At 36.0% G+C, this 23824-nt stretch overlaps 1 protein-coding gene across 8 annotated transcripts in view; it reads right to left on the bottom strand.

Annotated features, from left to right (window-relative positions):
- The window catches only part of CNKSR2 (connector enhancer of kinase suppressor of Ras 2), a 280256-nt gene that overhangs the window by 100463 nt on the left and 155969 nt on the right, over nucleotides 1–23824 (bottom strand). For all 8 annotated transcript variants that reach the window (XM_016943171.4, XM_016943172.4, XM_024353188.3 and 5 more), the window contains one exon: nucleotides 22276–22487. In XM_016943171.4, coding sequence (XP_016798660.1) covers nucleotides 22276–22487 — 212 coding nt within the window. The remainder of the gene's footprint in view (nucleotides 1–22275; nucleotides 22488–23824) is intronic.

Here is a 23824-nt window from a genome sequence, read left to right as displayed (position 1 = left end):
TCCATTGTGGTTGTGTATTTTCCTACTGCTTTCTAAAAGTGATATATACCTTAAATGGGGAATAACATGAAAGAATTGCTAAAGGAGAAAATACTGAACTGTGTCAAAAAATTATGCGGTACTTTTAACACCTAATTCCAAGGCTAATTATATTTTGAACCAAATTACCTTTTGTAAGTATTCCACCACAAGAGGGAACAAGCTATACATACACATTGGAGTTTGGAAATCTGTTGAAATAGCTGAAATAGTTGAAATGTTGTCTCTGTTCATAGAGACAATTTCTCTACATTAGAGGGGTGTGGGAGGAATGAGAAAGGATTTAGATGATTTAAATACTGTTTAAGTGGCAAAAGAATTCTGGGTACTCTGAAGGCTCTGGTTGGTATAAAATGAGCTAGGCTAAAATACTTGTCTCTTTGCTGTGCTCAGCATTGATATAAATGTGAACAAGAAAGATGACACAGGCATGTAAATATTATTGGTTAAAAGCATGCAGTTCTCAAGTTAAAGAACTGCAAATTAAAGCAGTCTAGTTTTAAAAATTTTAGTAAAGCAGTGTGTCTTGCAAATCCTATCAGCTTATGGAAGACAGTCACTCTCATGAAAAGTAAAAAAAGATAATAAGGTAACTAGTTGAACATTCTTATTTGAAAATAAATGACATCTTGTAATAACTTTACAATTCCTTTCACCTATTTTTCTGAGACCATTACTTGTTAGTGAAGCCAGCAAGAAAGGTAGAGATGAAAAACTTCAGACAGACCAAAGTTTTTTTTTTTGTAATGGAAACATCACTTTTATTGACAATGTAGGACCATAATGGACACATTCACAGAACAAAAATAAGACAATTCGAAGACAATGGAGTGTAAAAGTACAGCACACAGGTTAATACTCTTCACCCTCATCCTCTCCCTGATTTCACAGATAATCTGATTTCACAGATATTCAGTGAAAAAAAACTAAAGAAGTTTCAGGGTAATAAACAGTTAGAGTCAGTCCATGAATACAGACTTTCAAGTTCCTATCCCAGACCTCTTTTCACTACATCAAATTGCCTCAGTGATGTATCATTCAAGACCATTACATTAGACAAAAATCCAATTAATTTTTCTTCAAAAATTTAATGGCATGTATGATTAGTTTTTTTTTTGTTTGTTTAAGTGTCCTCACAGCCAGTTTGCAACTCTTGCAAAATACTAAGGCTATGTGAAGAACTAGTGGAGGATTACAGCATAAACTGTGGATGCAACTTTTTGTTTGTGGTCCAATACCTTAACAATGATGGCAAATAAATTGGTATGACATGATGTGTTGCTTATAAAACAATGCTAAGTTGTCATATGTACATTTTTAAATGGCTGTATACTGTTTTAATTATTTGCTCTAATGTCTCCAGTCATTATTCAGTGTGTAATTTTTACTTATCTCTTTTTGAACACTGAATATTACACCTGACATTTTCTATCCCCAAGGATCTATTTCTTCCATGACTTCTGGCAAATTGTTTTGCAGTGATAGTAGTAATTCCACAAGTGGCTTGAAGTATAGAACACCATGTAATGATCTTTCTAGATAGTTTTTCTTACTTTAGTTTGAACTTTCATCATAAATAAGATTTACTCTAGAAAGTAGTTTACATATGGCTTTTCTACAAGATAAGAATGAAGAATGAAGATGACATTCAATAATCCAACTGCCGGGCAGGCTTAAATATTGAGAACAGAGGTTGTTCTATATGCTTATCTGTAAGTCAGCTGTTTGGAACTTAAGACACAAAGAAATCGTATCATTGGTAGTTGGGTCTTTAAGAAGAGCTGCAAAAGTCTTTTACAATATTTTCCAAAATACATTCCATAAAACATTAGTTCCATTGGGAAGCTGGTAAGTATTATGTGACCAAAAAAGGGATTTAATATACAAACACATTTGGGAAACAGTAAATTAACCCAAATTCAACAAAACTTTCAAAGATGTAGTATGTGAATGTGAATTTATTAATCTCCAAGAGGGGCCTAAAATATGTAAAACTTCCCAATCTTATTTAACCATATAACCTCTTTCTTCCATAGGCTATCTTTCAGAACTAGTGATCTGAAGAACGTACTTAGGAAATCGCTGGATTACTTAAGTCATATTGTGATCCGAAAGCTAACATGAATAGCCCTATTTAAACTTTACCTAGCTACCATTTATTATAGTTTTTTTTTTTCTCATGGGGGAAAATGTATTCGGATTTCGACTAGGGATAAACGTATTGTCTCCTGCTCCAGGGGATGTCATGATTAGATTATCTATTGTAGAACAGGCTAGGTAATCCCTGACGCTAACAACCTTAAATGAATACTTCTGTCCAGAGAATATACTAACTGTGAATAAATGTTGGTATATCTTTCCAGGGCAGTAACTTCCCAGGTTCTTTCAATTAAAAAAATATAAGGCAATCACCTCTGTGCCATACAAGGTCTCTGACTTTGATTTTCTAGTATCTGCTTCTGTATTCAATTTATTTGTAAACTGATTCTTAAGTTAGCCAGGGTTTCTCAGACATTTCAGGCCAGATCATTCTTGTTGGGTGCTGTCCTGAGCACTGCAGGATGTTTAGTAGCATCTTTGGTCTCTACCCATTAGATGCCAGTAGCAACTTTCCACCACAAATGTGACAACAAAATTGTCCCCGGAAATTACCAAATGTCCCCTGGGGGACAATACTGAACCCAGAGAATCACTGAGTGAGACTGTTTCTCTTCTTGGCTTTCCCATTCTGTTTATAAGGGAACACTATTTCATCTAGTTCATATCTTTTCGATTAATTCATCTGAAGAGGTTTTTTTCCCCCCTCATAGTTGCATCAGCTATGTTGATTTGGTTTGCTAATACTTCTATTTTATCTACATATGAATACCACCGAACTTTATTAAAAGTGATTTTTCTTTCTTTCTCTTAAATTATACTTTAAGTTTTGGGATACATGTGCAGAATGCGCAGGTTTGTTACATAGGTATGCACGTGCCATGGTGGTTTGCTGCACCCATCAACCCATCATCTACATTAGGTATTTCTCCTAATGCTATCCTTCCCCTAGTCCCCCAACCCCCGAAAGGCCCCGGTGTGTGATGTTCCCCTCCCTGTGTCCATGTGTTTTCATTGTTCAACTCCCACTTATGAATGAGAACCTGCGGTGTTTGGTTTTCTGTTCCTGTGTTAGTTTGCTGAGAATGATGGTTTCCAGTTTTATCCATGTCCCTGCAAAGGACATAAACTCATTTTTTTTTTTGAGATGGAGTCTTGCTCTGTTGCCCAGGCTGGAGTGCAACGGTCTCGGCTCACTGCAATCTCCGCTTCCCAGGTTGAAGTGATTCTCCTGTCTCAGTCTCCCAAGTAACTGGGATTACAGGCACATCCTGCCACACCTGGCTAATTTTTGTATTTTTAGTAGAGACAGGGTTCACCATGTTGCCCAGGCTGGTCTCCAACTCCTGAGCTCAAGCAATCCACCCGCCTCTGCCTCCCAAAGTACTGTGATTACAGGCGTGAGCCCCTGTGCCCGGCAAACTCATCCTTTTTTATGGTTGCATAGTATTCCATGATGTGTATGTGCCACATTTTCTTTACCCAGTCTATCATTGATGGGCATTTGGGTTGGTTCCAAGTCTTTGCTATTGGGCATAGTGCTGCAATAAACATACGTGTGCATGTGTCTTTATAAAAGAATGATTTATTATCCTTTGGGTATATACCCAGTAATGGGATTGCTGGGTCAAATGCTATTTCTGGTTCTAGATCCTTGAGGAATCGCCACACTGACTTCCACAATGGTTGAACTAATTTACAGGCCCACCAACAGTGTCAAAGTGTTCCTATTTCTCCACATCCTCTCCAGCATCTGTTGTTTCCTGACTTTTTAATGATCGCCATTCTAACTGGCATGAGATGGTATCTCACTGTGGTTTTGATTTATATTTCTCTAATGACCAGTGATGATGAGCTTTTTTTTCATATGTTTGTTGGCCACATAAATGTCTTCTTTTGAGAAGTGTCTGTTCATATCCTTTGCCCACTTTTTGATGGGGTTGTTTTCTTGTACATTTGTTTAATTAAGTTTCTTGTAGATTCTGGATATTAGCCCTTTGTCAGATGGATAGATTGCAAAAATTCTCTCCCATTCTGTAGGTTGACTGTTCACTCTGATGATAGTTTCTTTTCCTGTCAGAAGCTCTTTAGTTCAATTAGATCCCATTTGTCTATTTTGGCTTTTGTTGCCATTGCTTTTGGTGTTTTAGTCATGAAGCCTTTGCCCATGCCTATGTCCTGAATGGTACTGCCTAGGTTTTCTTCTAGGGTTTTTATGGTTTTAGGTCTTATGTTTAAGTGTTTAATCCATCTTGAGTTAATTTTTCTATAAGGTGTAAGGAAGGGGTCCAGTTTCAGTTTTCTGCATATGGCTAGCCAGTTTTCACAGCACCATTTATTAAATAGGAAATCCTTTCCCCATTGCTTGTTTTTGTCAGGCTTGTCAAAGATCACATGGTTGTAGATGTGTGGCCTTATTTCTGAGGCCTCTATTCTGTTCCATTGGTCTATATATCTGTTTTGATACCAGTACATGCTGTTTTGGTTACTGTAACCTTGTAGTATAGTTTGAAGTCAGGTAGTGTGATGCCTCCAGCTTTGTTCTTTTTGCTTAGGATTGTCCTGGGTATATGGGCTCTTTTTTGGTTCCGTATGACATCTAAAGTAGTTTTTTTCTAATTCTGTGAAGAAAGTCAATGGTAGCTTGATGGGGATAGCATTTAATCTATAAATTACTTTGGGCAGTATGGCCATTTTCATGATATTGATTCTTCTTATCCATGAGCATGGAATGTTTTTCCATTTGTTTGTGTCCTGTTTGATTTCCTTGAGCAGTGGTTTGTAGTTCTCCTTGAAGAGGTCCTTCACATCCCTTGTAAGTTGTATTCCTAGGTATTTTATTCTCTTAGTAGCAATTGTGAACGGGAGCCCACTCATGGTTTGGCTCTCTATTATGGGTGTATGGGAATGCTTGCGATTTTTGCACATTGATTTTGTATCCTGAGACTTTGCTGAAGTTGCTTCTCAGCTTAAGGCAATTTTGGACTGAGACGATGGGGTTTTCTAAATATACAATCATGTCATCTGCAAACAGGGACAAATTGACTTCTTCTCTTCCTATTTGAATACCCATTATTTCTTTCTCTTGCCTGATGGCCCTGGCCAGAACTTCCAATACTATGCTGAATAGGAGTGGTGAGAGAGGGCATCCTTGTCTTATGTCAGTTTTCAAAGGGAATGCTTCCAGCTTTTGCTCATTCAGTATGATATTGGCTGTGGGTTTGTCATAAATAGCTCTTATTATTTTGAGATACGTTCCATCAATACCTATTTTATTCAGAGTTTTTAGCATGAAGGGGTGCTGAATTTTATTGAAGGCCTTTTCTGCATCTATTGAGAAAATCATGAGGTTTTTGTCATTGGTTCTGTTTCTGTGATGGATTACGTTTATTGATTTGGGTATGTTGAACAAGCCTTGCATCCCAGGGATGAAGCTGACTTGATCGTGGTGGATAAGCTTTTAGATGTGCTGCTGGATTTGGTTTGCCAGTATTTTATTGAGGATTTTCACATAGATGTTCACCAGGGATACTGGCCTGAACTTTTCTTTTTTTGTTGTGTCTCTGCCAGGTTTTGGTATCAGGATGATGCTGGCCTCATGAAATGAGTTAGGGAGGAGTCCCTCTTTTTCTATTGTATGGGATACTTTCAGAAGGAATGGTACCAGCTCCTCTTTGTACCTCAGGTAGAATTCGGCTATGAATCCGTCTGGTCCTGGGCTTTTTTTGGTTGATAGGCTATTAATTACTGCCTCAATTTCAGAACTTGTTATTGGTCTATTTAGGGAGTCAGCTTCTTCCTTGTTTAGTCTTGGGAGGGTGTCATGTCTCCAGGAATTTATCCATTTCTTCTAGATTTTCTAGTTTAATTGTGTAAATGTGTTGATAGTATTCTCTGATGGTAGTGTGTATTTCTGTGGGATCAGTGGTGATCTCTCCTTCATCATTTTTTATTGTGTCTATTTGATTCTTCTCTATTTTTTCCTTATTAGTCTGGCTAGTGGTTTATTTTGTTAATCTTTTCAAAAAACCACCTCTTGGATTCACTGATTCTTTGAAGGGTTTTTCGTGTCTCTCCTTCAGTTCTGCTCTGATCTTAGTTATTTCTTGACTTCTGCTAGCTTTTGAATGTGTTTGCTCTTGCTTCACTAGTTCTTTTAATTGTCATGTTAGGGTGTCGATTTTAGATCTTTCCCATTTTCTCCTGTGGGCATTTAGTGCTATAAATTTCCCTCTACACACTGCTTTAAATGTGTCCCAGAGATTCTGGTACGTTGTGTGTTTGTTCTCATTGGTTTCAAAGAACTTATTTATTTCTGTCTTAATTTCATTATTTACCCAGTAATCATTCAGGAGCAGGTTGTTCAGTTTCCATGTTGTTGTGCAGTTTTAGTGAGTTTCTTAATCCTGAGTTCTAATTTGATCACACTGTGGTCTGAGAGACTGTTTGTTATAATTTCTGTTCTCTTGCATTTGCTGAGGAGTGTTTTACTTCCAATTATGTGGTCAGTTTTAGAATAAGTGTGATGTGGTGCTGAGAAGAAAGTATATTTTGTTGATTTGGGGTGGAGAGTTCTGTAGATGTCTATTAGGTCTGCTTGGTCCAGAGCTGAGTTCAAGTCCTAAATATCCTTGTTAATTTTCTGTCTCATTGATCTGTCTAATATTGACAGTGGGGTGTTAAAGGCTCCCACTATTATTGTGTGGGAGTCTAAGTCTCTTTGTAGATCTCTTAAGAATTTGCTTTATGAATCTGGGTGCTCCTGTATTGGGTGCATATATATTTAGGATAGTTAGCTCTTCTTGTTGCATTGATCCCTTTACCATTGTGCAATGCCCTTGTCTTTTTTGATCTTTGTTGCTTTAAAGTCTGTTTTATCAGAGACTAGGATTGCAACTCCTGCTTTTTTTTTCTTGCTTTCCATTTGCTTGGTAAATATTCCTCCATCCCTTTATTTTGAACCCATGTGTGTCTTTGCACGTGAGATGGGTCTCCTGGGTATACTACACTGACGGGTCTTGACTCTTTATCCAATTTGCCAGTCTGTGTCTTTTAATTGGGGCATTTAGTCTGTTTACATTTAAGGTTAATATTTTTATGTGAGAATTTGATTCTGTCATTATGATGCTAGCTGGTTATTTTGCCCATTAGTTGATGCAGTTTCTTCATAGTGTTGATGGTCTTTACAATTTGTATATTATTGCAGTGGCTGGTGCCAGTTTTTCCTTTCCATATTTAGTGTTTCCTTCAGGAGCTCTTGTAAGGCAGGCCTGGTAGTGACAAAATCTCTCAGCATTTACTTGTCTGTAAAGGATTTTATTTCTCCTTAGCTTATGAATCTTAGTTTGGCTGAATATGAAATTCTGGGTTGAAAATTCTTTTCTTTAAGAATGTTGAATGTTGGCCCCCACTCTCTTCTGGCTTGTAGGGTTTCTGCAGATAGATCTGCTGTTAGTCTGATTGGCTTTCCTTTGTGGGTAACCCGACCTTTCTCTCTGGCTGCCCTTAACCTTTTTTGCCTTCATTTCAAACTTGGTAAATCTGATGATTATGTGTCCTGGCGTTGCTTTTCTTGAGGAGTATCTTTGTGGTTTTCTCCGTATTTCCTGAATTTGAATTTGGCCTGTCTTGCTAGGTTGGGGAAGTTCTCCTGGATAATATCCTGAAGAGTGTTTTCCAACTTGGTTCCATTCTCCCAGTCACTTTCAGGTACACCAAACAAGACCAAATGTAGGTTTGGTCTTTTCACATAGTCTCATATTTCTTGGAGCCTTTGTTCATTCTTTTTCATTCTTTTGTCTCTAATCTTGTCTTCACACTTTATTTCATTAAGTTGATCTTCAATCTCTGATATCCTTTCTTCTGCTTGATAGATTCAGCTACTGACACTTGTGTATGCTTCACGAAGTTCTCATGTTGTGTTTTTCAGCTCCATCAGGTCATTTATGTTCTTTTCTAAATTGGTTATTCTAGTTAGCAATTCCTCTAACCTTTTTTCAAGGTTCTCAGCTTTCTTGCATTGGGTTAGAACATGCTCTTTTAGCTCAGGAGTTTGTTATTACCCATCTTCTGAAGCTTACTTCTGTCAACTTGTCAAACTCATTTTCCATCCAGTTTTGTTCCCTTGCTGGTGAGGAGTTGTGATCCTCTGGAAGAAAAGAGGCATTCTGGTTTTTGGAATTTTCAGCCTTTTGTGCTGGTTTTTCCTCATCTTCGTGGATTTATCTATTTTGATCTTTGATGTTGGTGACCTTCGGATGAGGTTTTTGTGTGGATGTCCTTTTTGTTGATGTTGATGCTATTCCTTTCTGTTTGTTAGTTTTCCTTCTAACAGTCAGGTCCCTCTGGTGCAGGTCTGCTGGAGTTTGCTGGAGGTCCACTCCAGACCCTGTTTGCCTGGGTATCATCACCAGCAGAGGCTGCAGAACAGCAAAGATTGCTGCCTGTTCCTTCCTCTGGAAGCTTCATCCCAGAGGGGCACCTGCCAGATGCCAGCTGGAGCTCTCCTGTATGAGGTGTCTGTCAACCCCTGCTGGGAGGTGTCTCCCAATAAGGAGGCATGGGGGTCAGGGACCCACTTAAGGAGGCAGTCTGTCCCTTAGCTGAGCTCGAGCGCTGTGCTGGGAGATCTGCTGCTCTCTTCAGAGCTGGCAGACAGGAATGTTTAAGTCTGCCGAAGCTGCACCCACAGCCACCCCTTCCCCCACGTGCTCTGTCCCAGGGAGATGGGAGTTCTATCTATGAGCCCCTGACTGGGGCTGCTGCCTTTCTTTCAGAGATGCCCTGCCCAGAGAGGAAGAATCTAGAGGAAGAATCTAGAAGAATCTAGAGGAGAATCTAGGCAGTCTGGCTACCGTGGCTTTGCCGAGGTTGTGGTGGGCTCCACCCAGTTCGAATTTCCCAGAGGCTTTGTTTACACTGTGAGGGGAAAACTGCACACTAAAGCCTCAGTAATGGTGGACGCCCCTTCCCCCAGCAAGGTTGAGCATCCCAGGTCCACTTCAGACTGCCGTGCTGGCAGTGAGAATTTCAAGCCAGTGGATCTTAACTTGCTGGGCTCTGTCGGGGTGGGATCCACTGAGCTAGATCACTTGGCTCCCTGGCTTCAGCCCCCTTTCCAGGGAGTGAATGGTTCTGTCTTGCTGGCATTCCAGGTGTCAATGGGGCAGGAAAAAACTCCTGCAGCTAGCTTGGTGTCTGCCCAAACAGTTGCCCAGTTTTGTGCTTGAAACCCAGGGCCCTGGTGGTGTAGGCACCTGAGGGAATCTCATAGTCTGTGGGTTGCGAAGACCATGGGAAAAGCGTAGTATCTGGGCCGGAATGCACCGTTCCTCATGGCATAGTCCCTCATGGCTTCCCTTGGCTAGGGGAGGGAGGTCCCCGACCCCTTGCGCTTCCAGGGTGAGGCGACGCCCCACCCTGCTTCTGCTCACCCTCCACGGGCTGTACCCACTGTCTAACCAGTCCCAGTGAGATGAGCCAGGTACCTCAGTTGGAAATGCAGAAATTACCCACCTTCTGCATTGATCCCTCTGGGAGCTGCAGACTGGAGCTGTTCCTATTTGGCCATCTTGCCAGCCACCGAAAGTTCTTTTTCTTAATCTTACTGTTTTATCCATTACCTAGTACCTTGAATTCTTTCAGAATAATCTTTTCTTCCTAGGTTTAATTTCTTTAAGGCTCTCCAACCATTTTATTTATTTTATATAATATACTATTCTTCCATTTTTTAAGCAACTAATCAAAAACTTTAAAAAGATGTGGGGGCTGAACTGTTTTCAGATTCCTGACGCTGAGAGATTATAACTGGGCCCTTCTAATCCAGCATGTGAGCTGATGATTTTTATACTGGAGCTTAAGAGGATTTGGATGAGGGCAGTTTGCAGTGTTATTAACTATTTGAAAGATCTTCCTTCTGCTTTGGTTTGCAAAATCAAACCAAAAGAAACCAAAAAGCTCTACTCATATTTCATTTAACTGCTATAATTTAAATGGCCAGTTATTGGCTTGGTAGAATGACCAAACATGTGGAAAGACTTCTAGATACTTTGTCCTTTACTAACTAAGTCCTTCCACAGGAGACTTGAAAAATCTTTGGGACATTTTTATTTATGAGCAGCAAGCATTTATTATACCATCTAAGGCATCATTTCTTGAGTACTTTCTATGAGGCAAGAACTCTGCTAATTAGCCAGGCGTGGTGATGCACGCCTGTAATCCCAGCTACTCAGGAGGCTGAGGCAGAGAATTGCTTGAACGCGAGAGGTGGAGTTTGCAGTGAACCGAGATCATGCCATTGCACTACAGACTGGGTAACAGGGCAAGACCCTGTCTCAAAAAAAAGAAAAGAAAAAAAAAAGAAAAGAAAAAAAAAAAGAACTCTTCTAAGTACTTGACGTATGTTATCTAATTTAATCCTCATAAAAAAACACCATGAGTAATATTACTATTCCATTTTACAGACAGGGAAACAAAAATACAGGGAGGTTAAGTCTCAAGCTCAAGGTCAATTAGCTATTAAAAGCCAAGCTGTGATAGCAAATTCAAGTCTATTTGACCTCATAATTCATGCTCTTCTATTTCCATCAGTAAAATTGCACAAATTCAGGAAGAATGCCTTCCTTAGATGATTTCTCCAAGTTTTACATTAGAAACAGACTACTTTCTATGTCAAAATATTGTTGAACTGCTTTTCCATCAATTACATGGTTCCTTACCACCATCAGCTTGATGCTCAAAATTATTTTGTGAGGCTAACCAACATGTAGTCTTTATGAACTTTATTAAATAAGTCTAAAGGAATAAGAATTCCCATGAATATAGTGCACATCCCACATTTCTTCATTTTTGAATCACTAATTTCTATTTCTGTGGTTAGTTCTTCTTTGGAAATCGTACATTTTACTTGAACACAAAAATTTCCCATGGGTAGAATCCTATTTTCTTTTGTCTCCAGAATAGCTGATTAATGACAGCTGAACTTTTACCTGATAAGGAAGATTATTTACATTTTAAAATCACAGGACAGAGAGACCCTGGAACCTACAGACGCTATCCTAACTTCACATTGATAAAACTCAGTTTATGATGTCATTGCCCATAGGCCCTTCATCATACTGCTGTACGTCACTCAAGCCATTTGCTATTTATGTGGATAAAAAGGACATGGTATTTGATTTTCTCTTGTCCCAACTACTCAGGTAGAAAATGTTCAGGTATAATGTTACAGAGATTAATTTTCCTCAATGCACAATGTGTACAAGTAACATTTATGAGGATAATTTCTAAAATATCAGCTTTACATTCATTCCTGTGCTTTTTGTGAGGTCCTGGATTTTCAATAAATCAGAAAAGGTCTGGATTCCTACCTTCAAACCAATACTATTTGGTGATATTATTGTTAAAAGATATGTTTTCCTCCTATTCTTATAAAATATGACCATTCATGGCCACAAAGGGACTCAGCCAACTGTGTCTACCTTTTAGCATGTTTCTATGCATAGAAATGTGTTATGATGAAATAGCAAGGGCAAGGAGTCCATGTACAGCAAGATGGAAAAGCTGATGGGAAATATTACCATTTTGAAAAGTTGCCAAGCAACTGATCTCATCAAATTTAAGCCTTTGCCTTTGAAGCCTGAGCAATGAGACCCTATATAGTTAAAATGATTTAATGCCACCTTTTCCCTGTTTCTATTTCCATGTTAAAGCTTCTATGTAATAATGACAATAATGAAAACAAAGACCCAACATACTGGGCACTGAGGCAATTTACAATGTCTTACCATTAAATTCTCACAAAACTCTACAAGGCAGATATTATCATATTCATTTAATAAGAAAACTGAGGCCCAGAGTAACATCCCCAAGGTCACACTGGAATAATTAGATGGCAGACAAAATTACCAACTATGGCTGATGCTACAGCCAATGCTAGTAACTACTAATCTAGATTGCTTCTGCTACTGGTATCCATGTTTCCATAAGTTATTCCTGTCTATCTTTTTAGGAAAGTAAACCTATTTTATACTCTCTGATTTAAAAAGGACATAACACATTGTTGCTCATTTTACATCTAAATTTAGCAGTCTTTTCCTAAGGCCTGTCAGGTTCATATCTATGTAAATGCATGCTTGTTATAGTGTTAGTAAATCCAAAACAACATACACAAGAACATATAAAATCAGACTTGGTTCTGCTTGCTGGAATCAAATTCTTGAATTTAGAATGAGGAATGTAATTTTTGGAAATTATTTACCTACAATTAAAAAATTATTTTCATCACATTTAGCTAGCATTACCACTGGTAAGGGTCAAAAAAATATCCATGAGTACTTAATCCTAGCTCTATCACTTACTAGTTGGGTAAGTTATTTAACCTTTCTGTTTTTTAGATTTCTCATCTGTAAAACAAATATTTTATTAGTACATACCTCATAGGGTTGTTGTGAGGATTAAATGGATTAATGCTTTTAAATGCTTAGAACTGTGTTTGGCATACCTGAACGCTCAACAGGTATTACAGTAAGTCCTCACTTAATGTTGTCTCTAGGTTCTTGGAAACTGGGACTTAAAGTGAAACCACAGATTACAAAACCATCTTCTTCCTCATTGTTATAACAAAATGATATTGAAGGAAATGGCATTGGGATCAGCTGTGCATCATTTTGCTTAAAGTCCCAGTTTCCAAGAACCTGTAGATGATGTTAAATGAGGGCTTATTGTATTTACTTATTTTTTAGAAATGCCATCTACTGTCAGTCCATACTGTATTTGTTTAATTGCTTAGGGTAAATACCTGTACTTCTTTTAACTCATTCTTAACAACTAGAGGGTCCATGGTATAACATAAGAATCTTCGTTAAATAACATACTTTAAAAGCTACTATTAAGATATTTTCAGGCCGGGCGTGGTGGCTCATGCCTGTAATCCCAGCACCTTGGGAGGCTGAGGTGGGCAGATCACGAGGTCAAGAGATCGAGACCATCCTGGCCAACACGGTGAAACCACGTCTCTACTAAAAATACAAAAATTAGCTGGGCGTGGTGTCGTGCACCTGTAGTCCCACCTACTTGGAAGGCTGAGGCAGGAGAATCGCTTGAACCCGGGAAGTGGAGGTTGCAGTGAGCCGAGATCGTGCCACTGCACTCCAGCCTGGGCAACAGAGCAAGACTCCATCTCAAAAAAAAAAAAAACAGATATTTTCAAATATTTTTCTTTACATCTGTGTTTCTTTGTCACTGTGTTTAATAACAGAGTGTCCCTATTTTTCTATTAGATATCTAAATTTAGAATATGAATGTACAAGGAAAATATAGCAACTACATACACATTCAACTGAAAGCACATATGAAGAACTGTGTCATATCGCTTTTGCTTCTCAAAATCCTACCCATATTCTTATAATCTTAACTCTAAAGTCTCTTTGAGTAAGCAGATGATCTGGGAAGTTAATAGGAAAGAAATGGTAGCTAAATTCACATACTTCAAGGTAAGGGTTTTTGTGACCAAGAACAGAAATTGAACACTCTAAGGATAAAAGACTTACATAGTGCATTTTAAGGTATCACACAAGTGCTAAGAGATTAAATTACCATTATTTCCAGAAAATGTCAAGTATGTAGTTTTTTTGTACTTTAGTTTTTTTTAAAACAATATATTTAAGCAGGATTACATACTTTCGTTATCATTATTTTCAAATACAAGATAATATTGTCGCACTTGGGAGTCCAGGTAATGGGACTATTTTATAGGTTAAATAAAAAAGTTGTCATTGATTATTGCTTATGAAGGTTTGAAGTTATTTCTGTTGGGGTCGTTAGGGTCTGGGCTGAGATATTTAGACAAATCTTCAGATCTCAGACATAGGCTTGAGAAGGTACCAGGTATTTGGTGGGATGACTAGCATTTAAAAACCCTGGATGAAATCGCTATTCATCATTTAAAACCCAGCATAAATGTCATGTGTACTCATTTGACTTCCAAGGCAAACTATGAGACTTTATTTCCTAGGCTACTACAGCACTTGGTGCACACCTTCCAACTTACCTGAAGTGACTGTGATGCATCTATTTATTTGTTTCTTCCCTTTGGGTAATTAGGATTTATGGTTTTATTCATTTTTGTGTCCCAGTGGCTGGCTGACTTTATGTATACAAGTATTAGTTGAATGACTTAACAAATAAATTGTTGGGAAAATTAGGGCCACACAGTCCTGTGCCTGACATATAGGTTTTATTATTTAACATTTAATTTTAAAAAGGTAAATACATTAAACTGTTATTTACTTGAAACAATCTTCAGTTCTTGTACTGAGGAATCTCCAGTGAAGTATCTACAAGTATCTACATTAAGGTAATATTTGTCTCAGTTTTAAAAGTTAAAAAAAAACTTTGGAGAATACAAGAGTGACTATAGACAAAGATATCATATGGAGATTACACTACTGTGCACACACACACAACCCAAACAAAGCACCCTACCCAATTGACACTATAGAATGCAAATGCAGAAAAATGTCTTTCCCTATGAAAGCAAACCCACAAAATTCAAAGAAGTGACTGCTTCACCAGATGCACAGATATCAATGTAAGGTCATGAGAAACGTGAAAAAGTAAGGAAATATGACACGTCCAAAGGAACACAACTCTAGCAATATACACCAAAGGAAAAAAAAAACAACTGTATGAAATGCCTGAAAAGCAATTCAAAATAATGATCTTAAGGAAACTCAGAGAGATATAAGAAAATACAGACAATTCAACAAAATAAGGAACACAATTCATGATCTGAATGAGAAATTCAACAAAAATAGATATCATATAAAAGAACCAAACAAAAATCTTAAAACTGAAGAATTCAATGAATGAAATAAAAACATACAACTGAGAACTTCAACAATAGACTAGATCAAGCTTAAGAAGGAATTTCTGAATATAAAGACAGGTCTTTTGAAATAATCCAGTCAGAGAAAAAACAAAGAAAAAAGAATAAAAAAGAATAAAGAAACTCTACATGACAAATGGGACACCATAAAGTGACCAAACATTTGAATTTAAGTGTTCCAGAAGTAAATTAAATGGGCAAAGGCATAGAAAACCTATTTGTAATAGTTAATATTAAGTGTCAATTTGATTGGATTGAAGGATTCAAAGTGTTGTTTCAAGGTATGTCTGTTAGGGTGTTGCCAAAGGAGATTAATATTTGAGTCAGTGAACTGGGAGAAGAAGACCCACCCTCAATGTGGGTGGCACCATCCAACTGGCTGTCAGCATGGCTAGAAACAGCAGGCAGAAGGAGGTGGAATAAGCTGGCTTGCTGAGTCTTTCGGCTTTCATCTTTCTCCCATGCTAGATGGTTCCTGCCCTTGAATCAGACTCCAGGTTCTTCAGCCTTTGGATTCTTGAACTTTTATCAGTGGTTTGCCAGTGGCTCTCAGGCCTTCGGCCACATACTGAAGTCCGCACTGTTGGCTTCTCCACTTTTGAGGCTTTGGGACCTGGACTGAGCCACTAATGGCTTCCTTACTCCTCAGCTTGCAGACAGCCTATTGTGGGAGTTCACCTTGTGATCGTGTGAGTCAATTCTGCTTCATAAACTCCCTTTCATATATACATATATCCTATTAGTTCTGTCCCTCTGGAGAACCCTGACTAATACACTATTTAACAAAATAAGAGCTAAAAACTTCCCAAGTTTTGCAAGCGATATATCATACAAACATACAGGAAGCTCAAAGAACCGCAAACAGATTCAAACCCAAAAAAGTCTTCTCCAAATCACATTATATTCAAATTGTCAAAAGTCAAAGACACAGAAAAAAATTTAAAAACAGTAAGAAAAGTGTCAGATCACATAAAAAGAACCTCCATCAGAATAACAGTGGATTTCTCAGCAGAAACTTTACAGACCAAGAAAGAATGGGATGATATACTCAAAGTGCTGAAAGAAAAAAATTGTTGGCTAATACTACTACAACGAGCAAAGCCATGATTCAGCAATGAAGGAGAAATAAAGTCTTTCCCAGACAAGAAAAGACTGAGGGAATTCATTACCACTAGACCAGGCCTAAAACAAATACTTAAGGGAATCCTACATCTATAAGCAAAAAGACAGTAATTTCCATCATGGAAGCACACAAAAGAATAAAAGTCACTCGTAGAGTAGAAACACAAATGACAAAGATAAATGAATCAAACCTTATCACTACAGAAAACCACCAAACTGCAAAGATAAAACAAAAAGAGAAGAAAGCAACAAAGAATAAGCAAAACAGTTGCCCAAATAAAGGAGTAATTCCTCACCTATCAGTAACAACCCTGAATGTAAATGGTTTAAATTCCCCAATCAAAAGATATAGACTGGCTGAGTGGATTAAAGAAAAAAAAAAAAAAAACAAGACCCAACTCTATACTGCATACAAGAAGCTCACTTCACCTGTAGACACATACCGACTGACAGTAAAAAGATAGAAAAAGATATTTCATGCAAACAAAAACCAAATCAAGCATCAGTAGGTATACTTAGATAAAATAAACTTTAAGTCAAAAACTGTAAAAAGAAGGTCATTATATAATGACAAAGGAATCAATTCAGCAAATGAATATAATAGTTGTAAATATATATGTACCCAACACAGGAGCACCCAGAAATATAAAGCAAACCTTACTAGAGCTAAAGGGAGAGATAGACCCCTATATAATAATAGCTATGGACTTAACACCCAACTCTCAGCATCAGATAGGTCATCTAGAGAGATAATCAACACAGAAATGTCAGACTTAAACTGCACTATAGACTAAATGGACCTAACAGACATTTACAGAACATTTCATTCAACAGCTGCAGAATATACATTCTTCTCATCAGTACAAATAACATTCTCCAGGATAGACCATATGTTAGGCCACAAGTTTCAACAAATTTTAAAAATTGAAATTCTATCAAGTATCTTTTCAGATCATAATGAAATAAAACTAGAAATCAATAGTAAGAGAAACTTTAAAAACTGTACAATTATATGGAAGTTAAACAATATGCTTCTGAACAACGAATGGGTCAATGAAGAAATTAAAAAGGAAATTAAAAAATTTAAGCAAATTAAAACAGAAATACAATATACAAAAACCTATGGGATACAGCAAAAGCAATACTAAGAAAGAAGTTTATAGCAAGAAATGCCTACATCAAAAAAGCAGAAAGATTTCAAATAAACACTCTAACATTGCACTTCAAAAAATTAGGAAAAAAAGAAATCAGAAAAGCAAAAATAAATCAAACTCAAAATTAGTGGAAGAAAAGAAATAATAAAGATCAGAGCAGAACTAAATGAAAGAGACAAAAAAAAAAAAAACCTACAGAAGACCAACAAAACGAAAAGTTGATTTTTTGAAGGGTAAACAAAATAAATTATTAGCCAGACTAAGAACAGAGATTACCCAAATAAAGTCAGACATAAAAAGGAAACTTTGCAACTGATACCACAATAATACAAAGGAATATAAGAGACTATTCTGAACAACTACAAGCCAACAAATTAGAAAACCTAGAGAAAATGATAAATTCCTGGACTCATATAATGTATCAAGATTGAATCAAGGAGAAATAAAAAAACTGAACAGATCACTATCTAGTAATGAGATTGAGTCAGTAATAAAAATGATCCCAACACAGAAAAGCCCAGGACCAGATGACTTCATTGCTGGCTTCATTGCTGAATTCTACCAAACTTTTAAAGAATAACTTATACCAAGTATTCTCAAACTATCCGAAAAAATAGTAGAGGAGGAAATTCTTCCAAACTCATTCTATGAGGCCAGCAGTAGCCTACTACTAAAATCCAACAAGAAGAAAACTAAAAAAGAAAACTGCAGACCAATATCCCTCATGAATATGGATGCAAAAATCCTCAACAAAACACTAGAAAATAAAATCTAACAATACATAAAAAAGATTGTATACCATTATCAAATGAGATTTAACCCAGAGATGCAAGGATGGTTCAACATATGCAAATCAATAAATGTGATACCTCAACAGAATAAAGGACAAAAACCATATAAACATTTCAATAGATACACAAAAAAGCCACTTAATAACATTCAACATCCCTTCATGATAAAAACTCTCAACAAATTAGAAAGCAATGCACCTCAACACAATAAAGGCCAGATATGACAATCCCACAGCTAACATTATATTGAATGGAGAAAAGTGGAAAGCTTTTTCTCTAAAAACTGGAACAAGACAAGGATGAGCACTTTCACAACTCCTATTTAACATAGTACTAGAAATGCTAACCAGAGAAATTAGATAAGATAAAGAAATAAAGGGCATTCAAATTGGAAAAGAGAAAGTCAAATTGTTCCTGTTTGCAGACAATATGTTCTTATATATAGAAAAACCTAAAGACTCCACAATAAAACTCTTAGAACTGATTAAGAACTTCAATAAAGTTGCAGTATACAAAATCAACATACAAAAATCAGTAGTGTTTCTATATGCCAATAACAAACTATCTGAAAAAAAATCAAGAATGCAATCCCCTTTATAATAGCTACAAAAAATACTTAGAAATAAAGTTAACCAAGGAAGTGAAAGATCTCTACAATGAAAACTACAAAACACTGATGAAAGAAACTGAAGAGAACACAAAAAATGGAAAGACATCACATTTTCATGGATTAGAAGAATTAACATTGTCAAAATGACTATTTTGTCATTTTTCAAATTTGTCAAAATTGACAAAGCAATCTACAGATTCAATGGAATCCCTGTCAAAATACCAATGACATCCTTTACAGAAATAGAAAAAAAATCCAAAATTTGTATGGAACCATAAAATACCCCAAATAGCCAAAGCATTTGTGAACAAAAAGAACAAAGCTGAAGGCATCACACTGACTGACTTCAAATTACACTACAAAGCTGTAATAACCAAATCAGCATTGCACTGGTATAAAAACAGACACATAGCCCAATCAAACAGAATGGAGTATTCAGAAATAAGTCCGTATTTACAGCCGGGTGATTTTTGACAAAGGCAACAAGAACATACATTGGGCAAAGGATAGCCTCTTCAATAAATAGGGCTGGGAAAACTGGATATCCATATTCAGAAAAATGAAACTAGAACCCTATCTCTCACCATGTACAAAATCAACTCAAAATGGATTAAACGCTTAAATATAAGACCCCAAATTACAAAACTACTAGAAGAATACACAGGGGAAATACTTCAGGACATTGGTCTAGGCAAATATTTTTATGGCTAAGGTTTACATGCAACAAAAGAAAAAAAACAGACAAACGGGATTATATCAAACTAAAAGTCTTATGTAGAGCAAAGGAAACAATTCATCTGACAGGGAACTAATATCCAGAATATGCAAGGAACTCAAACAACTCAACAGCAATAAAAGAAATATTTTTATTTAAAAATGGGCAAATGATCTGAATAGACATTTCGTGAAAGCAGACACACAAATGACCAACTGCTATATAAAAATGCTTAACGTCGTTTATCATTAGGGAAATGCAAATTAAAACCACAAAGAGATATCATCTCACCCCAATTAGAATGGTTATTAACAAAAAGACAAAAAATAAGAAATGCTGGCAATGATTCAGAGAAAAGGGAGCTCTTGTACAATATTGATGAGAATGTAAATTGGTACCGTCATTATAGTAATTAGTATGGAGAGTCTTTAAAAAACTAAAAACAGGACTACCATACGATTCAGCATTCACATTACTGGGTATAGGTCCAAAGGAAAGGAAATCAGTATGTCAAAGAGATATCTGTACTCCCATGTGTATTGCAGCATTATTCACAATAGCTAAGATATTAAAATTAACCTATGTGTTTATCAACAGATTAATGGATAAAGAAAATGTGATATATATATATATATATATTAGAATATTACTCAGCTCTAAAAAAGAATGAAATCTTATCATTTGCTGCAACATGAATGAACCTGGAAGACATTATGTTAAGTAAAATACATCAGGCCCAGAAAGATAAATACTGCATGTTTGCATTCACGAGTGGGAACTAAAAACTTTGAGCTCATAGAGTAGAACTGTGGTTACTGGAGGCTGAGAATGGGAGGGGTGAGTGGGAGAGGGATTTTGAAGAGATTGGTTAATGGATATAAATTACAGCTACATGAGAGAAGTTAAGTTCTGGTATTCTACGGTGCTATAGGATGGCTATAGATAACAATAATTTATTATATAATTTCTAATAGCTGGAAGAGAAGATTTCGAATGTTCCCAGAACAAAGAAGTGATAAATGTTTAAGGTGAAGAATATGCTAATTACCCTGATTTGATCATTACCCATTCTATACATGTATCAAAATATCACTCTGTATCCCATAAATATGTACAATTATTGTGTGTCAATTTTAGAAAGTTAAAAGCCATACTGAATGAAACAAATAACTCTGCTTACTTCTCTCTTTTAAGTATGTACATATTTCTTTTCTCCTAAGTTGTTTACAAAAAGATATCAAGTATTTATAGGCTATCTAAATTTTCTAATATTTAAAAAGTATTCTATTCTAATCGGGGGAGATTTGTGGCACATGATGGCATTAGGGGCTTTAAAATGTAGTCCGAAGGGACTACCAATTTATAGCCATTCGAGTAAGAACTTAGTAAACATTTTTAAAAATAAAGTCATCAGTAATCAATCACTTTCATTTGGTGACTATAATTTCTCTTAAATTAAACATTAATTATCTACTTCAACACAAGTAGAAAATAGCCAGATAATACTGGGACACAAAGAAAGAAGAGTTGACATACATTACTGCCTATTCAGTAATAGGCAGTCAATTAGTACTTGTGGAATGAATGAATAAGAAAAAAAATTTCATATTATTTCATGGGGCAAGGGTAGGGATAGCAAAGATTACAGGCCTCTATACTCTATATTGTAGGTTTACAATATAGTAGAGGAGAAAAGTAAAGGTTCAAATATCTTCAATACTTAACAGTTTAATTGCCACTAGAGTAGTGTAGTTGAGGAGTTTATGTTAAAATATATTATTTATTCTTATGATTAAAAAGCACATGTACAGAGAATAACACAAGGTAAGATAAGTATGGTTCCTATTCTTTAGGATCATTTTGGGGAAAATTTTTCTTTCATACTTATTACCAAAGAGCTGAAAGGAAATAAGACATGTATATGAAGATATGTGATAACTGCTCTTTTGAGACCAAAGGAGGGAGGCATAAGGCCATGACAGACAAGTGAGGTGTAGGAATAGAATGGAGGAGCTAAAAACAACTTTGCTTCTGCTCAGCTCCCATTGATCAAGTTTGAACTAATTAGCAGGGATGCTGTCCTTCCTCAAAGTATAAGCTCCTCGCTAAAAATTATTAATTTGAAAAGTGGAAAGGGAGGAGCAGAGACTTTCAATTAAATCCATTTATTCTTGCAGAAGAACCACAAGCTTGACTACTTTAAGCAACTTTATCTGCAAATCTTTCGGATATACTATAACAATTTTAAGTATTTGTGACTGGGTTACTTTTTCGGTCATGAATCAAAGATTAAAACAATCCTGTGCCCATCATAACTCTAAGCCCATTTTTGCCTTAAATACAGTATGTTCAATCCATTCTATTTAAAATCCACTTCCACTCTAATGTCAAATAAATTTCACAGCTTCTTTAAAAAATACAAAAACTGAGGTGAGAATTTCTCGAGAAAATTATATTTCTTAAAATCCCTGAGGAATATGGAGATAATTTTATTTTAAATAAGTCATGTTAACAGTAAGTATTCATTTAAAAAAACAAAAAAGAATAAAAAAACACTTGAATTTTTCCAAACTGGCAACATCTAACACACAAGAAATACATGTGATGCTAAAAAGATTTTTATAAATCATTATGAGCTACAATGTTACCTACTGTTCTTTCTTATCTTTTGAAAATCTAGAATAATTTTTAATATAATGTCTCATATTGTAGAAATTCCACTTAGAAGCACATGAGACAGATCAATTATAAAGATTCAAAAGCTCCTAAGTAACTCTCACAACCCAAAAACTTATTAAAGGAAATTGAGATTCCTATGCCAGAAATATAGTCTTATATAAACATAAAAGAAGAACTCTTACCATAAGTTGGGGTGCTTTCTCGTCTTCCTTGACTACTTGATCTTCCTTTTTCATATTCATAGCAATATAAGACAGTATCTTCTTCGACAATATTAAATCTCTTTCGATATTCCTGATCCAGAAATGAATTTGGTGATTCAGATCCCTTATGCACTGGCTTGCCCACCATATGTCCTCTGAGGTCTTCACAAGGAAGGTTTCCTTTTTCATCCCTAAAGAAAGGTTAGAGTAAAGGAGAAGATGTAGAAACATGTTAGGGTAGTAAATGGCCGAGGGTCTAAAATACTAATAATTTATTCCCATACAATATATCTCCTGACCTTTTCAAACTTTCTTTGAGATTTACAGGGCAATTTGTAATTATTCTTATTTTGCTGAAAACAAAATGGTGAGTCTCAGAAAGGCTAAACAACTTGCCTCAATGTTACACAGCTAATAACTGACAGAATTTGAAATAAGCCATGAAACTTTTAACTGTTGCCCAAGTCCATTTTTCACTGTACCATGTCATACATAAATTGCTTTTAGTGTTCAAGAGAGTAGGTATAATGTTAGTAATGTTAACTTAAGTATATAGCTTTCTTCTGCCAGTTTACCTTAGCACATAAATTGTTTTTAGTGTTCAAGACAGTAGGTATAATGGTAGTCATGTTAACTTAAGTATAATGTTTTCTTCTGCCAGTTTACCTGATTGATTCTTGGTAAAAATCTGCACTGCTTAAAAATGGAAGTATATTTAAGAACTACCATAAGGAGCACTGCAGCCTTAGGAATCAAATTAGCATGATATAAACTTGTATTATAAGAAATTCAAACAACATGTTATTAATTTAAAATAAACCTTAAAAGAATTATTCTCAGTATTCAAACTCTACGTATCTCATTTAAGAGTAAAAAGACATATTCCTAGAACTCATTCTAAATGGATATATCAAAATTTCATTATACATCAATGTTTCTTGAGGAGAGAAGGTAATTTGATAAAATATAGAGTTTAAGAATGGCATTTAGGGTGATGGCAAGTTGATTTTTTTCTTCTATAGGATTCTAGAGAAAAACATCTCTAATAATTTATGGGCTCCCTAAAACCTATTACTCACACACTGCAATAGGTAATTAAGCCCAAATTAAGCCCATTTTGATAGAAATAGTCCATTTGTGATTTGTTAAATTGAATCTTGTTTATTTTATGACATGTTTCACTGCTTACCTATGAACTTTTTGTCAGAAAAGCTTGTCTTCTAGAACATGACTATGAATGTAAATGCAATGTTTCCCCCCTTGTGGACCATTAGTTAAATATCTTCCTTGTTCTTAATTGTTTCTGGTTACCCTAAACAGTGCCATGAATAAATGCTGTCAAACCAGAAAAACAATTTAATTTTATGTTAAGTGATGAGACTAAAATCTTAAATTCATAGAATAAACTAAATTATAACAAGACAGATAAAAAGAACAAATTTTTAATTAATTCCTATTATACCTTATAAAATGGTGATGAGCTTATAAAAGTAATGTGAATTCTAAAATATGAGCCCCAGTCTGGCAA

Source organism: Pan troglodytes, chromosome X, assembly GCF_028858775.2.
Source record: "Pan troglodytes isolate AG18354 chromosome X, NHGRI_mPanTro3-v2.0_pri, whole genome shotgun sequence".
Taxonomy (NCBI): Eukaryota; Metazoa; Chordata; class Mammalia; order Primates; family Hominidae; genus Pan; species Pan troglodytes.
Note: the sequence above shows the minus strand (reverse complement) of the source record. Positions and strands in the feature narration are given on the sequence as shown.